This window comes from Crocodylus porosus, unplaced genomic scaffold (assembly GCF_001723895.1).
Source record: "Crocodylus porosus isolate Cpor-Errol unplaced genomic scaffold, CroPor_comp1, whole genome shotgun sequence".
Classification (NCBI taxonomy): domain Eukaryota; kingdom Metazoa; phylum Chordata; order Crocodylia; family Crocodylidae; genus Crocodylus; species Crocodylus porosus.
The window spans coordinates 198,758,468-198,776,725 of record NW_017728886.1 but is presented as its reverse complement, the minus strand read 5'-3'; the positions used below and the strand labels follow the sequence as shown (position 1 = coordinate 198,776,725).

Below are 18,258 nucleotides of genomic sequence, written 5' to 3'. Positions count from 1 at the left end.
AGACACCTGCCCCATGAAAATATTTCAACAGTTCTACTTATATAAAAAATATTGTAGAAAGTGTAAGAACTAAAAGGAATTGAGAATAGCATAAAGGACACTGTCTACATTTATCTGAATGCAAGTTTGTGTTAATTGTTCAATACTGAAGTAATACTATAGTAGCTGTAGATTTCTGTCATGAATGGAGGCAAGGATTTCTTACAGCATATATTTACTTTCTTAAATGAAAATATTTTTAGACCAAATTTTCTTTCTGTGTATGTACTTACATGATACCAGGAAGTACGTAAAGGACCTCACCCCCATAATTATACACTAGATCTAAGTTTACTTAAATTCATACTAGGTCATTTCCTCTTACTTTCAAAACCATGTGCAAAAGATTAACCACATTAAATAAAATAGGTTTTCAAATGAATATTTGTGTTATAATTTAAAATTAAAATTATGTTTATTCTTTTAGAAAAGGGAAGCTGACAGAAAGCAGGAATGACTAAAGGCATAGGCACACAGATATAAACATCCATGGATATACTGATTATGCACCAACACTTATAATTTATTATAATTATAGGAAGGCAGCTGCTTCTATACATCTCTTTCAAGTTCCCACTGGGGCTAGTGAACTAAGACTCTCTGGAACTAAACAACACACTAATCAGCTCAGAGTATATTCATCTTCAGTTAAAGAGGCATTTCCACTAACCCCACTGATTGAACTATAAATTGAGAAGTTAAGCCTTCAAAAGTTTATCTTCAAACCCACTTTCACATTTGGAAAGAACATACTTCCTAATCACAATGTTAGTTTTATGTTGCTTGAAAAATATGTGGGACTAGAGCCTCTCCTGGTGTACAATGGTGTAGCACTGTGGTTTTAAACAAACCAATGATGATTCACTCCAGCAGAGGGTCTGGTATTCAGTTTCTCAAGTAAAGATAGCATTGTTCAGCTTGCAATGAATACTAATAAAGCACATGGTGTTATGAAAAGTTCATATTCAGGACACAATACTGACTGCAAAAGCGCCTGTCAATCACTGTCAGTGTACAGGAGGTTTGGAAACTGTAACAGTAGAAATTCACATGAACACTGAATGGATTGTTCTTTTAGCAAAACCAGAAAGGCTCACATGCACAGTCTTCATTTAATGGCAATTTGAGAAAAGCAGGTGATCTTTTCAGAAAGGACACTGTTAGGGTCACTTCTTCTCCTGCATTGCGAAGAACTTGTACCTAAGGATTGAACAGAAATGTCATAAATTAAAAAAATAAAGTAACAAATCTAAATAAAAACTACTAATTTATCACATTGATCATATCTGCTCCATGATCTATAAAATGGCTTATAGGAAAAAAAATGATGGAAAAACATGAATCTTGCCATATTCTTATCTCCAGTATCCTTGATAAAAAAGGTGAACAACATCTGAAAATAGCTATGTTTGTATGAAGGGCTGTCTTTTAAATGTCTCCAGACAATAAAGTGAGATTCTATGTTGGCAGCTTCCATGACCTGCCCATTGTTCTGTCTGTCTTCAACTGCAGTTATCCTTAGTCTAACATTATACTGTGGCTCCAATTCCTCTTCCACTCACTCAGAAGAACTAGGCTTGTAGTGCCCTCAAACTCAGGCTGAGAGGCATTACATTTGTACCAGGAGAAAAATCTTTCCCCTGGCACAATAAGAGTGTACAGCCATTCAAGGGCTTTCTCCCAGAAGAAAAATGGCTCTTCCACAAAGTTCTAGTTCTCCAAGGTCTTGGGTAGCTCTGTAGGGACCTTGCTGCCTGTCCTGTCAATCAGCAGACTGGCAGGGCCGGGAGAACCATTCTCCTGGGGGGCGGGGAACCTGGGAGGGTTCCCACTGTGAAAGAAAAGCCCCCCGGTGGTGCACTCCTCTGGGTCAACCTGAAGGACTGCAATTAACTGCACCTGAGATTGGAGATCTCCCAGAGCTTCTCCTACTGATGGAGAAGTGCCCCTATCCCATGTGCCCCTCCAGGTTGAACTGGAGGAGTGCACTGGGGGAGACAGGTGCACCAGGGAGGATGCCAGACCCAAGAGAAGAGCCTCCCAGGTTCCCTGCCCTGGTTCTTGGCCCTCTAAACTTTAGATTGGGGCAGGCAAAATATGGCCTGTGGGGCTGAATTTGGTCTGCCACACAATTCCATCCAGCCTGTGGGGCCCCTCTGTAAGTCCTCTGTAGGCCCTGGCCCTGAGCTGTCACTCTGCTAGATGGTAAGTCCCTGCTAACCAACCACCCACCCCCTGACCCTGGCCTGGCCTGACCTACCCCCTTCTCCAAGCCAAGGGGGGTTAAAGACAAGAATCCCCTGCTTGACAGAGCTTTTGTCTGGCTACCCCATGGCTGGTTCCTGCGTCCTCCCTGGAGAGTGGGAATTCAGGTAAGGGCCCCATTGAGCCAGGGCCAGGGACTCCTACTAGGGGAAAGGAGCAGCATTACAGGGAGCCATGTGCTATAGGGGCAGTTGGGGCTTGTCCTGCACACTGCAGGTGCTGAGTGCTATGGGGCAGGGTCAGGCTGGCCCCACATGATGCCACTACACGTTGCTGGGGAACTGGGCAGTAGTGTAGGAACAGCATACTACAGGGCTAGATGGGGCTGGCCCTGCTCACTTCCACCATGTGCAGCCTGGGGTGGGAGCACATGAGCTGTGGCTATGAGGCTGAGTGTGGCTGGTCCCATACCCTGCCACCATGTGTGAATGGGAACTCAGGTGGAAGCGCTATTAGGCTGGGTGGGGCTGGCCCTGCATGCTGCCACCATGTGTAGCTAGGGCCTTGGATGGAAGCTGCATGTTGCATGGCCAGGTGGGCCTGGCCTTGCATCTGCTGCCACCTGTGGCCAGGGACTGGGTTGGGATCACAGGAAGCTGCATGCTATGGATCCAGGCAGGGCTGGCCCCACTTGCTGCCACCACATACAGATCCAGGGACTGGCACACTTCAGGAACTCCAAAGGCCTCCCCCCAACCCCTCCACACACACTCATACACCCCACCCCCAACCATACCCCCAAACACACTCCCACACCCCCACCATACTCATGCATATACCCACAGCCTCCAAGACACTCCACGCCAAAAATATACCCCATACTAACCTCTCCATACCCACTCCTCACCTTCCCCCATATCCCACCCACCACACACACATCCACTCCCCAACCACACACCACACATACACCCCCTTACCTCCACTGCACGCAATATACAAGACTAAGACTGTATTTTGAGCTATTATAATTGCCTCTAGATACACTATGCAAACACACACAAATCAGTGCAAAATATTTTAATTTTATTTAAAAAATAAGTTATAGTAGATATTTGATTTTTCAGTATACACTATGGTTTGTTTTTTTTTTTTCTGATTTCAAGATATCACCACACCCCACACCACCTCCCAGGAGTATTTCTGGGGCAAGGGGAGGGATTTTTGGTGGCAAAATTCAGGGGTTTGGGTTGAGTACTGTAGTCTCAAGATGCTGACCAGGGGGCAGGTCTACCCTTGCACCCCTTGACAACTCACCAAAACTCCTTAAGTAACCTTAAGTGACTCTCCAGCTAAAATAATTTCCCACCCCAGCTTTAGATGCTGCCTCCACTGCTCAGCCAAGTGGCACAGTTGGGGTCCTAGCCCACACTGGCTTCCCCTCCCACCTGTGCCACTCAGCTGGGCAGCAGGGGCAGGGATTGCAAAGCTTCACAGTTGGGAAACAGGGATGGGGAAGCTATATCTGCCCTGTTTCCCAGGCCTTGGGATTTACTGTCATACTCCCACTCCATTTCTTGGTCCCATGAGCCTTAAATACCACATGTGCTGTCCCCCAGAACAGCATGTGGCAATTTAAAAGCCAGGGAGCTGGGACCCAGACTCAGAGAGGCTGCATCCAGCCCCACTTCCCTAGCTGCACAGTGGAACTGTGTATTGACAGACTGAACTCTTCCCAGGTAGGAGATCAGACAGACCATCAAGTAATGGGCTCCCCTAAGGTTAGGGAGGAGGGCAGGGTAAAGCCCTCTAGTGCAGCCTGAATGAAGAGCTCACCCTGTTGCTCTCAAGCCAGGGGGCTGGAACACATTTATGCTCTAACTTCCAGGTTATCTCCCTACCGGTAAGTTTCAGAGAGATTATTGCCTGTAGAAACAAATGTTTGTTCATGGCCTAAGTGTTATAAGCTTGAGCCCCATTTTAGCTTTAGCTTAGATTGTTTACCCCGTCACTGTACAATGACATTTTAGGTTAATTTAAGCTTCAGTGATCTTAGTTCTCCAGTGCTATTTTACAACTCCACTTGGGCTGTATTTGCTTTTCTATCTCCTTCCCTTCTTCTGCCTGAAAGTCATTTACCTTTCACCTCATATTTCTCTGGTGTAGTTCCTTAGCATTTGAATAGAGATGCCATCCAAGATACCTTTCACTTACGCTGCCAGTTGGCCAGAAAAGACACCAACTTTCTAAAAAATCTATGTTATGTTATCAGTAAGATCCATATTTAGGGAAATGTACCCAAGCTAATATTGTTACATTTAGTAGGGAAACAAGGTGGGACAGAGAACTTAGATTCAGTACAAATCACTCTGGTTTACAAACTGAACTTCTTAATAACATTGTTTACATTTTTTGCTGACAAAGACCCTTTACTTCTGCCTTCAAAATTGCCTCCCTTAGTAATGAATAACTCCATATGAACAGTTTTTGGGGGTTTTTTAATTGATTTTGTATACTGCTGTAGACATCAGATCCCTGGAAGGCAACAGAGAGAGGGGTCACTTTAAAAAATGCTACAATTCAGTGTAGCCTGATTTAATGCATTAGTATACAGATCATATAGGACAGCCTACCCTCTTAGCACATGAGATAATAGCAATATCATGGCTGTTTTCACACAGGCTAAGATTGGTAAAATTTTGTAGTGAGAAATACTCCTCAATATTAAGGTATGTGATATGAAAATGTACCTCTTGGACAGCTGTGTGTGTAAATCTTAAGTACTTCTTAAGTACTAGTTAAGCAGACCTAATGACAACAAATTGGATATAGTATTTAAAGTTAGCTTTATAATTACAATGCCCAATTCCATTCCACCTAGTAAGCATCTAGTTGGATTAAGGCATCAACATACTACTTTATTCCACCCTGATCAAGTCCCTGAAAATTCGTTGATCCATCTACTTCTGAAACATATTACTTCTTAAACCTTTAAGACTGAGTAACAAAAAAGCAGTGAGAAACAAGAGGACACACCCACTTTTGTATTATTAATTTTTCAGAGACAAGAACATGGTGGAATATAATGTAGGTGCCTAAATCCACTTGCACAGCTAATAGATGGAACAGAATCTGGCTCACAATGTATAGTTATGGTTGTTATTGTTATTGTATGTGTGAGTTGGAGTGGGGGTGGGGAATTTTAGGTGCATCGCTCCTCTGTACTCACCTGCCATGACTTGGATGAAGAAAAGGAAGGGAATTAGTGCCTCTTGATGTTGGAAATGAATAACTGCCACCCCAAAGCTATATGCTCAAATTGTTAATTTTATGAACTAAAGAGATACAGTAACACTAGTCTCATCAATTACTTCATTGATGAGGGCAGTCTGGACTGTAGATTTGAAGTTTCCAATTCAGAACACCCAGATACTTTGTAACTGATTGTTGCCACCAACTGCGCCGTTAGTGGGATGCATCTGCCACATCTTTTATTCTTTACACGCATCTCCCACTGTGAGCAACCCCCTGCTGCTCCCTCTCAGTCTGTATCACCACTTTCAGTGATGCCGCATTCATGACCGCATTCTGGTGGTTGATATCAATTTCTGTCCCCCTATATACACCGAGGGATCCTATTCCTCTCTTCACAGCCTCCCAGCTGATCCTTCTCCCGACTCCTTTGTCCTTCCTGCACTCACCAGATCCACCACTAATTCAGAAGCGATAACCTTTTTGTAGAGAACCTGCCAAGCTTCCCAGAGCCCTGCACTCCCGGCGTCTTCTCCAGCTACAGGTTGGTCCTGTGGTTTTCTCCCCAGAGTCTTGGAGACCCTCTATCCATCATCTTGTGCCCAAAGGCAATCAGTCTTTTCCCCACCACCAGCTTTATTCCAGTTTTGGCAGGCTAATCACCCAATCCTGCCTCGGGTGTGTAATTCTTTTCACCTGGCAGGGTTCAACACTGGGTCAATCTTGCCTGATTTTATCCAAGTAACAGGGCTCCTGCCTGAGCCCCTATTACAGTATGCATTTATTGTAGATTGGTATATTTTGTAAATGTAAACATGATATATAGGCGTATAAAATAACATTTTTTTTTTTTACTCCATTAAGCTGCATGTTTATTCAGAAACTATGACAGGGGCTCTGGTCATTCCACAGAACAATATGTTTTCTATTTTGGATTGAGCAGTGGACAGAACATCACTCCCAAGAAGGGGAATGGCCTATTGTCATTAGCGAGGAGGTTTAAAACACTTGAGCCCATTTTGTTTTGAATGAGCCTTGCTTCCCCAAATAGAGCCATCATCATCTGCCTGAATGGAAGACTTATTTTTCCTTATGTACAGGCAAGTGACTCAGAATGACCACAGACAGAAGCAGAAGCTTCTGGGAACATATTACAGAATTTAGTTCATGCTGAAAAGATGACCAGTGTATGAGAAAAAGGATTATAGCCCCCTGGAAAGGTGAGACTTATTTCATTATGAAACCAAGGAAAAGGGTAGAAAGAAAGAGCAGAGCCATTAGCAATGTGAATTAAAAGAACCAAAAACATGAAAAGGAGGAAAACTGCTCCTGAAGATCACATTAAAATTCTTCTAAAAAATTAAAGAGTGCCTCATTTGTGCTCTAACAAGATTATCTGTAAGTATTAATACAGGCCATTTTACCCCTCCCCCTCCCCCAATTTAAACAATTATCCTCTAATGAGCCAAATTTGTATTCAGCTAAGGCATATTTTCTAGAAATTTATCTAGTCTTGATCCGTAGACTCCATTATTTTAACTTTAAATGTGCGTATTTTATGTCTAATTTGAATTTCTATGCAGTTAAATTCCAGCCATAATAAAAAAGTATCCTTACAAGTATGGCTGGTGGAAGTTTTCCTAGTAAAAAAAAAATCCTGTTTTTGACCAAAAATGGGATTTAACTAAACTTAAAAAAAAAGAAAAAAGAAAGAAATATCTGCTTCTTGTAAAATTCCACCCCCCCATTCCCCCACCCCAAAATTATACATTAGTTCTTAAAAGTTTTCATTGTTCCGCCAGAGATTGAGCTGTTTTTACTTAGATGTGCTGCCAAGATTCCTCATAAGTTATGTAGTTCAATTACTTCAGCTCATTGTTGTTCTTTATGTTTCAGGCTTTATGTCATACTTCAGGTTGTATGAAGCACTCACTGTTTTCCTTTGGTAAGTGAAAGCAAACTTACAGTAGAAAATGGAGTATAAGAGATAGCATAGGAAATCTGTGGTTATTCCCTGATTTTAAAAAAATGACAAAGTAAAAAAAAGAACATTTTCTGTGGGGGATTTTTTTTTCTTTTCATCCAGCTCTACCTATTACTGAAGCAGCAAAATAATTCATTCACTGATAGCAAATGAATTTATTACCATGCAGCACATAGTAACGGTCAATGGTCAATGGTCAAAAGTAAGTTAAATTGCTTTAATACAGGCTTACTTCTCTGCCTACACTGAAGAAGGAAGGGGTCAGAAGGAAGAGAGAGTTATTGTTAAAATAATCACTGAATAGTTTGGATTGAGTAGATGAGGATTGAATGGTAAAATATTTCATAGATTTGTGGAGCTTTACTAAGATAAGTTGAATTACCCCAATAACTAGGCCATGTGAGAAAAGAGCATTCTCTCTAAGGGAAATAAAGTGTATTTTCCTTATTTTCACCCTCTCAATATCTATCCTTAGCTCAATAAATTTCTGGGCAATGTGTGCTGTCATAGCTTTGTACATGGTGAGCTGTCTCAGAGCTCAAGAAATGAGCATGCATCTTTCAAATTCATTTTTATGAATGCACAGTGGAAAAGGAGAGAGGCCATGACTGAAAAAAATTAAGTTCTTCAAGTAAGGCCAAGGATATCTTTAGTTCACGTCTATCTAAAGAGTTAGATGCATGTGGTAAATTTCTGCTCGCCAATTAGCTCATTTCATGCAGACAGTCAAGAAGAATTTAGCTGTCAGTGATGTCACTGACAATCATTTTATCTGCATAGCCATCCAGCCTTCTTAATGAAGAAAACAGACAGAACTTATCACTTACCACATATTTATCCAGTATATATTGTTAAACCAAGACTATCGTAGCCAATAGATTTGTCAGTTATATCAACTGCAGTGAGAACTACAAAAGTGTTTCAAATACACTTTGAAAAATGATCAACATATAAGAAGGTAGCACACCTAAAAATTCCTCAAACTATCCTTTACACTAATAGCATATTAACTGATTTGTGAGGCAATATTAAAGCAACCATAGGTATATCACACTTAGTTTCTTCTGAACATTGCCAAAGCATTATTTGTAACATAAATCTACACAAACAAATCTACTATATTCTGCTGTGCAGTAAGATGCAACTCCATTAGGAAGTTGCAGCTGTTTATAGGTGGCAAGCCTGATCCTTAGAAGTGGGAGTCAACGGTTTCTAGTTCTGTAATGATTAGTCATATACATTGAAGTAAATGACAAGCTCTTTGTGTCTCATCTGTTTTTCTTATCCATATGATGAGGGTGTTTACCTATATTTAATACTTTATTAAGTGCCTTAAGGTCCTTGAATAAATTAAACAAAACAAGTGCAAAGTATTCAAGTGCTAGAAATGATTTTTGTGGAGATGCAGTTTATTTGAAATAAAAATGGATCAGCTAAAAACCTAAGAAGCAAAAAGTTAGACATATCAATATGAAAGTAGCACTGACACAGAAGCAACATTAAACTGGGGTGGCATGTTGTCTTAATATAATGACAAAAAGTCAAAGCAAGAGAGGTAAATGAGTAGGCCAAGATTTTTACATTCTATAATATGCATCTCAAGCCTGCACATGACACAAAACTGGAAGGGGCTGCAAATACTTTCACAAATATGATTAGAATTGTAAAGAATATTGAATTAGAGAACTGGGCTATAGACAATAACATGAAATTCAAAGCAAAAACAATGATAAGTTTGAAGGAAAAAAAACAAAACTACAGATACAGAATGGGGAATAATTTGATAGGCAGTAGAACTGTCAAGAAGGATCTGTGGTTATGGAGCATAAGAAATTCAACAATATAACACATAACAATGTTGCTCGACTTTCTGGGCCATTAACAAAACCGTTACATGTATGATAGGGGAGGTGATGGTTTAACTGTTATATCATTCTACTGCTGGTTAAGCTTCTGCTAGAGTACTGTGTGGGATCCCCATTTTAAGAAGAATATAGAAAAAGTGGAGATGATCTAGCGGCTAGCAACAAGGATGCTAAAGGACTTGGAATGCAAGCACTATAGGGGATGGTCAAGAGCACTGGGTGTATTTAGCTTGAAAAAAATGGAGATTTAAGGAGATAATAGTTTAAGTATTTGAAAGGCTGCTATAAAGAAGAGAGAAAACAACTGTTCTCCATTGTCATAGAGGGGAGGCCTGAGGCAGTGGATTTATAACTGTAGCAGGTTTAGTTTAAGTCTCAGGAAAAACTTCCTAGCTGTAATAACTAAATGACAATGGAACAAGCTACCGTGGAAGCTATGGAATCTCCTTCACTGGAGGTTTTATTAAAAAAACAAAGAACTGGATTGGCATTTGTCTGGAATGGTTTAAGAACAATGCATCTTACATCTATATATTGGATTGTATTAGACCAGTGGGGGCCAACCTTTACAACAGGGCTGCCACACACTACCCTGCACCCTCAACAAGTACCATTCCCCTGCCCAGACCTGTTGCTCTGGTTTCTACTCCCTGCCCTGTGCTCCCTCTCTAATCTACAGCTCTATTTTCTGCTCCCTGCTCTGTGCACCCTCCCTAATCTGCTGCTCTACTTTCTACTTCCTGCCCTAACCATGCTGCTTGTTCCCTCCCCAATCTGCTGCATGCAACATCCAGAAATTGCCTGCGACACAGGTTGGCTACCCCTGAATTAGATGATCCCGTAGCAGTAATCATGAATGACTCATGCCCCCAGTGGCTGGGGGGGCATGGTGGCAGTGGTGGGAGTGCAGCGGCAGGAGCGCAGTGGCACAGTTCCACTGGCAGTGTTGCCAGCAGCCAGCAGGGATTGCGGACCACCCGCAGATACCACTGGCAGTGCCAGTGCATTTCCTTTTTGTAGGGGGCGCACTGCCATGCTCAAGGGGTAAATGTGCACCCCCTATGTGTTGCCCCTGGCAGTAATGTAAATGAGGGTTGGGTGGGAGACTAGGCACTGCCCTGGAGAGGGGTGGCAAGGGTACAAAATAACTGCTGCTGCAGCTGGTGGCTGGTCCTATGACTTCTGCTGGTAGCACGGCAGCCAACACCACCCCACCTGTTGCCTTTGCCCAGGGTACAAGCTACCCTGTATGACTCTGTCACTTAGGTCTTTTGTAACCCTATGGTTCTCATTCATTTCAAATAGTTAGTTATTACTGGAAGTGAAACAAGCTGGTAATTCTTTCTTCTAAAACCACTATTTCACATTAGAAAATAAAGATGAGAGAGAAAATGAACCTTTTTTTTATTTTTTTTAAACTATGGCCTAAGTTTCTTTAAAACCAACACAGGACAAAATTTGGAAAAAAAATAATTAAAAAGTCACATAACATACTGAAGGTGTTATGTCTGACCATGCATCCAGAAAAATTGCAGTCAACTCAACATAGAATTGTGTGGGCGTGCCAATGCCCAAGCTACTTAACATTAGCCAGAGATATGATTAAGATTACTCTGAACAAGAGAGATAATGAAATATGGTAGGGAGTGCTTTAATTAGACCAAGCAGGAAGAAAATAATTCAGACACCTCTAATGATTCTTGACTTCCCTTAGATTACAAGTCAGGGTATTATTTGAACTGCAGAAAAGAGGGGTCTTGCCAGAAAAGCTCACTGGACCACTAAACCCACTTTGTGCACAAGGGGACAACAGAATGTGCCCTGAAATGCATGTGAATGTTTCTGTTTATCTGATTTTCAAGACACAGATATCTTTACGCATCCAGAACAGATGCACATACTGTATTTACTTGAATCCAGGGAACCTTCCTCCTTCTCTCTCCTGTCCCCCCCCGACCCCCAATTCAACAAGAGGGGAAAAAGCCTCATCTTTCATTCAAGCAGCAGATGGTTTTGGCCTGGACCTGGGCCCAGGGCTGGAACCAGAGCTCCTGTTGCTGCCAAAAGTCAGCAGCAGCTGCAGCGGGTCCGAGTCAGGGGCCAGCAACACAGACAGGGAACTGGGAAGCAGCTTGGACTGGAGATCAGGTGGCCGTTGGGGTTAGGGATTGGGCAAGGGGCCAAGTGGCAGGGTGTATGGGACAAGGTGCAAAAGTGACGCTGCCTACCCCTAACACCTACCCCTCCATGGCTGCTTCCCTTACCACTTGCTCCACCATGACATAGCTTTCCCTGCTGCAGTGGTCTGGGACAAGTTTTCCATGTATAGCATCTAATTATTATGGAGTTGTCATAAATTCCAAGTTGTCTAAGATTCAGGCAAATACAGTATGTAGGTGTATACTTGCCTGCCAGGTTTATTATCTATTCCACATGCTCAAACTCCTCCAATGTAGGGATAATAAAATTACCATGCACACTTGCATGCTAAAAAGGGCACTTACTTGGTGAGGAAGCTGATATTTAGATGCAGAGGGGGAAGTAAAATTTCACCCACTCTGCCCTCATATGTGTAGGAAACAGTCTCACTTGACCAGATATAGCCATCTCCTTTGTGTTACTTGTGTGGAAGAAAATGATCATGGGAGAGAATGTGAATCAAATGAATCAAAAGATAAGTAATTGCAAACCCCCCCAAACCAAACCAAAAAACCAAAACCATACTCAAGGTATTTTGTTTTAAAACATAGAAAATAGACTGCCATCTTAGGAAATCATAAACAAGCATTTTGGTTGTCTGGGCCTTTGTAAAGACCTGGCATCACAGAAGGATCTGTAGACTAGTGTCTCCAGTTTAAAGCAAGTGTGCAAAAACTTAATTAGTGTACCCTTTAAAATCCACTGTAGAACTGGAAGCAATGCTCTCACTGCTTACACTTATTCAACATCATGATATTTGCAATACAGCATTACTCACTACCAAAAACATAGGAAATAAAGTATAAGAAACATCTAACACTTCTTTCCCAGGAACTGTTCTTGTCTACTATCAAGGTATTCATTTTAGGGTACAGAATCCCTACCCATGTGTAGCTTCTTTACGTTACAGTGTCAGTGTTCCCAGACGTAAAATAGAAATAATATGTACAATACTAATGAGCTATCAAGAGGATTAAGTATGGAAGCTACTGTCATTTAGTGTTGCTGTTAGTAGTGAAATTCATTTTATTCTTTACATTATGTCCTGAGCAATTGGGGGTCTAAGCTTCTGTATAACATTTCAGAAATCAAAGGACTACTCTCAAACCATTCTACAGAAAGAAACTATACAAGTATGAACATGTAGTTAACCATATTAAGTCTGAAGTTAGACAGAAGGCAGAGCAGAATGGCACTATATAGAACAGGGAAGGGCAAAGTCCGGCCCGTGTGCCGGATCCGGTCAGCAGTGGACTCCATTTCCCAGTTACCCCTGCTCATGGCTGGGCCCAATCTCCATGGTGACTCCAGCTTCACCTGCACTGTTGAAGCTCAAGGGTAAGGTTGCCAAGAAGAGCAGCTGCGCATGCACTGGCAGGGTGCACAGCAGGGCAGGGGGCTGCACCGGAGCTGCTGGGATCTTGCAATGGGGCCAGCTTGTTCCAGTCCCAGGGCAGAGCCACGAACTGCAGCCTGCATGCTCAGGGCAGGGGCACGCAGGCAGTGGATCACAGCTCTGCCCTGGCCTCTTGCAACACTGACACCCTGATTTGGAGCAGGGGAAGAATTGTGATCCTCAGCCTGCATGTCCCTGCCCAAAGTGTGCAGGCTATAGATCACAGCTCTGCCCTGGCTCCAAAGCAAGCTGTCCCTACCCCAAGATCCCACAGCTTTGGAGAAGCCCCTTGCCTGGCAGGGTGCATGGCAAAGCAAATGTGGCTGAGGCTGGTCTCCATGGCAACCCTAGGCTTGAGCTTCCACAATGCAAGTGTAGCTGGCACCTCCATGGATACTGGCCCTAGCCATGTGGGCAGGATCTACTGGGAAATGGAGTCTGGCTGCTGTCCAAATTGGCCTTTTTGCCCATCCCAGTATAGAATAACTTGTTCATAGAGGCATGAGTTTGGTAGGCTACAGTTTACTTTATTGGATGCTCTGAATATAGTTGCATTTAATGCTTTTGTTTTTATTGCACTCTCCCATTTCATCCTCAAAACACAAGTATTCCAGATTCGGAGACTCCCTATAACTAGATGGAAGGAATCTCTCTAGAAATCTCAGTGGGACTTCAAACCCTTCTGATTCAGAGTCCCATGAACTGACCCTCCTCCAATTTCTTGAATATCCTACTCAGCATATTCATTTCTTGGCACCACTCTGAAACTTCACAATGGTAGCAGCATCACCACATTGTATTATAAAGCAAACAAGCACTAGATCTACCTCCATGCCACCAACTTTCATCCTAAACTTGCCACTAAATTGACTGTCTACAGTCAAGATCCATACTACAACCATAACTCCTCTGATCTCAGCCAGGAGGATTGCAGAACAAGAAATCATCCACAGACTGGATTAAGTATCATCTCAATAAAGACTCTGGATTCTTATCTCATTACCTGGTGTGACAGGTGTGCCTCTTCAGGGTCTGTCCACTAGTGACCCCACCCACCTGTTATGGGCCAGCCACCTGCCTTCTCACCCATCATGCCTTGCTGTTAATTAACATGCTCTAATTAAGCAATTAAGTGGGAGGCTGCCCATTTTCTGCCCCGATGCCAGGGGCACTATCTGTGGCTCCTTCCCTCTCATAGCCCAAGCCTCACAGACATTACTCACATTGGTTAGTTTGGGCCTTATTATATTCTAGCCCCCTTCTCCTTGCTGGGCTCTCTGTGGCCCTGCTCCATTCACTGGGCATTCAGCAGTGCTGCCCCCCCCTCTGGGGCTTCTCTCACTCAGGTAGGCTCAGGCAGCTATAGCCATGCCTGGCCCCAACTCTCCTCCTCAGGGTCTCAAACCCCCACCTGACTCTACACCCCTTCTCTGGGGCTGGGGTCCATACACCCAAAATGCTGTGCCCTCACAGTTGCCAGGGTCCCCACACTACCAGGAGTCCCCATGAGGCCTCCTCCAACCCCTAAGTCTCACCTAAACCACCAGTCTAAACAGTGAACACAAAACACAAGTCCCTGGGCTATAACATAAAATCTAAGCCATCCAGCTAAACAACATTCAGTCCCTACCAGGGAATTCTCCACCCCATAACAGCAATCAGGAGCTGCTTGTGCAGTCAGGCTTCTCCCCTCTGTTTGCTCTAACAGAGCTCCTTCTCCTTTGGCTGCTAGCAAGGAACTGGCTGCCTAGCCTCAGCCTGGGGTTATATAGGAGCCAGGCCTTGCCCCTTCTGGTCAGCTGACTCCCACTGGTGACCCTGGCAACCCGCAGCTGGATTCCTTACTTATTGCTTCACAAGTAGCAGGGGCCTCAGTGCCCTGCTACACCTGGACTAACTTTTATTACCCATGTGTCAGTCAGTGAGAAACTGTGCTGCTTATCCCTTTTGATCTCCTTAACTCACCATCGCTTGCCTCAGTGTCCCTTTGTATTTACCAATTTCCCTATCACTTAAATTATGTTTTGGCTTTTTATTTAGTACCCTTGGTCTCTAAGTCCATTCATAGCAACTTACATATAGGCTGTAGCCTGCAAATTCTCAGGCATCTCTGAACAAGTTAGTCTAGATAGGTGCCACCAAGCCCTGCTTTCTATACAGGCATACCTCGGAGATATTGCAGGTTCGGTTCCAGACCACCGCAATAAAGTGAGTCACACAAATTTTTTGGTTTCCCAGTGCGTATAAAAGTTATGTTTGCACTATACTGTAGTCTATTAAGTGTGCAATGGCATTATGTCTAAAAAAAAAATGTACATACCTTAATTAAAAAATACTTTATTGCTAAAAATGCAAAGTGAGCAAATGCTGTTGGAAAAATGGCACCGATAGACTTGCTAGACGCAGAGTTGCCACAAACCTTCAATTTGTAAAAAACGCAATATCTGCGAAGCACAATAAAGTGAAGCACAATAAAACGAGGTATGCCTGTATATGTATAGTTACTGTTAAAAACAAAACAAAACAAAAAAAACTTTTCTATGTTAAGGATCATCACCAATGGGTTTGGGAATACATTTTTCTTATACCACACTTCACCACTGCATAAATTTATTGATGCAAATAAGGAAACCAAAGAAAAGCATTTGGTTTGAGAGGTACCATACAAGAATAGCAAGCATTCTAGCCACCAGGTTTTATATTCACATATAAGCACAATGAAGTGGTTGAACTCTTGCATCTCATAACAGTATGAAGCAGCCAAATGAAAACATGCATAATAATGCTAAACTGAACTTTCAAAAACAAACATCCACAAATTATATTGCCTCCTAATTTTATAGCTTTATTAAATCTCCAATTCAGGAAAACACTCAAGGAAGTTATGAAGTCTCTCTTGCTACTTAGAAAAGCACTGCAGCATGTGTTAAAAATTACCCTGGCCATTTGTACACATGATGGGAGTTTAGTTCCCCTAAACTGAAGCAGTGGATTTTTAATTGTGATGATTATTGAAACCATCATTTCAATTTAGAGGCTTCTGTCACTGTTATTATCCTTTTTTTTTTCCAGCAGAGTCTGTCCATGGCCAGGACGTGAGCTGCCACTGGGCCCTGAGCTGCAGGGGGTCCCAGTTCTTCCCTCCATGGTGGCAGCACTCCCCTGGGCCACCTGGGCAAACTACTAGCAGGCTGGGTGCTGGCTCTGAGCTGGGGCAGCACCCAGCCCACTAGCAGCCCATCTGGATGGCCTGGGGGCGGGGGGGGAGAAGGGCACCACCACACTGGAGGGAAGGATCAGGGCCTCCCACAGTTCAGATTCTGCTGGGGGACAAGCTGCTGGTGGACTGAGTGGCCCCTTATGTGCAGGGGCTCCCAGTTCTTCCCTCTGCAGTGGCAGAATCCCCCAGGGCTGCCTGGATGGGCTGCTAGTATGCCAGGTGATGCCCCAGCTCAGAGGCAGCACCCAGCCTGATCCAACTTTTCCCTGAGCCTGCCATAGCTTCCAGCGCCCCATGCACTGTCTCTGCTATCTCCCTGCCATGTGGGACTACCTGGGAATGGGCTGTTTTGCCCCTAGGGCAGTGTGGGAAGGTGGAAGGAGGGCAGCTGGGTATGCTGGTGGCTGGAGAAGGCAGTGGGGACCATGTACAGGTTTCTGGAAACCTGCCAAGCCTGAGCTTCCCTGAGCCCTCCCAGGCTTCTCGTGCCTTGTGCACTATCCCTGCCACCTTCCCTGGCCACCGGCACATCCAACCTCCCTCCTTCCAAGGGCTGCCCCAGAAGCAAGCTGGGTGTGTTGGTGGCTAGAGAAGCTGGTAGGGACAGTGCACAGGGTGCTGGAAGCCTGGGTGGGCTTGGGAATGGAAGTATCACTGCAATTTGTTAGGTAGCAAACTAAAAAACATTAGAATGTATTTTAGTTTGCTACATAAGAAAGTCATTTACATCGCAATATACCACCACACATAACGTGTGATATAGGCAACTGGTAGGGGGTGCACATGCCCCCCCCCAATGGCTGACACTGATGCTGTCAGTAGGGCTGCTGCTCCCCTTCACAGGGCTGCCACCATCAGTGGCTTCTGTGGGTGCCCCCCCCCCCCCAATTCAGGAGGCACCAGGCACTTATGCTTGTGACAATTAAACTGCTATAAAAGGGTAACTAAACCACTAAGAATGGCAATTTCATCACAGGTACAAGAGTCCCCTTTGAATTAAGTAACTATTCTGGTTTTGGATAGAAGCTAACAAGCCCAGTTTTGAATTCAAAATAAAGACTTTCTAATAAAGACAAGGTTGTATACCACTTAAAACACCACATAAAAGACTTAAGGGTCATGTGCATGGAGGGGAGGTCTTAATTAGGGCATAAGGCCTTATTTTTTCCCTTCTGAACTAGGAAAAAATCCTTTTTATATGCTGCCAAATGACTTAAAATAATGCAAAATCCAGATGTGTGTATGCACACACATATGTTTAACAGGAGACCACTAGGAGTTATAATTTTTTTCTGACAATAGAAATAAAAAATCATGGCTAACTCTGACAGTTATACAAGCACTTTTATACAATATTATAGATGCACACTACACATATCTTTGTACAAGGCCATAACAGGCTAAGGCCAGAAACCTCAACACTCACAAATTAAAAAAAACTAACCAACCTTAAAGCACTTTAAAAGATATTTATTTAGATTTTTTCTAAGTGTTCTGTACACCATGGAATATACCTGTGCTCAACATATAAGCAATATATTCAAGTTATAAATACATCACAATATGAAGAGGTTTGTACTTTCCTAACACACTTATTGTAATACTAGTCATATTTAATTGGTCTTCTTGATAATAATGTTAACTGCTACCATTTTTATAACTTTACAATACTTCATAGGAAGGTACATGAATATATGCAACAAACAAAGGGTAAATTTCAATGCAGGGTAATGATACCTGGAATAGCTCTAAGAAAATTACCTTGGGCAATGTAAGCAGTATTGCCACTAGCATAGGGAACTATGCAGGCTAATTTACCCTTCAGAGGCAAGTTGTATGTCTCTACACTGCTACATTGCATAGTGCAGTGAAAAAATATTCACAAAGAGATTCTCATTCTGAAATTTTTACCATATATGGCCCTAAACAAATAAAGATTTTAGGTAGCTGGCTCCCTAATTAGAAGAGCTGTGTGAGGCTTTGGATTGTGCTTCGGATCCAGGGCCGTTTTGGACACTTCGGCATCAAAAGCAGCATGCCCAGAGCAAAGCACAGGCCCATTTAAGCTGTCCAAAGCAATTCGGAGCTGAAAGTGAAAGTG

General features: G+C 43.0%; 1 protein-coding gene across 2 annotated transcripts in view; it reads right to left on the bottom strand.

The window, feature by feature from the left end:
• SNTG1 (syntrophin gamma 1) overlaps nt 1–18,258 on the bottom strand; it is a 326,996-nt gene that overhangs the window by 198,579 nt on the left and 110,159 nt on the right. For both annotated transcript variants that reach the window (XM_019547916.1, XM_019547925.1), the window contains exon 8: nt 1,137–1,239. In XM_019547916.1, the coding sequence (XP_019403461.1) occupies nt 1,137–1,239 (103 nt within the window). The remainder of the gene's footprint in view (nt 1–1,136; nt 1,240–18,258) is intronic.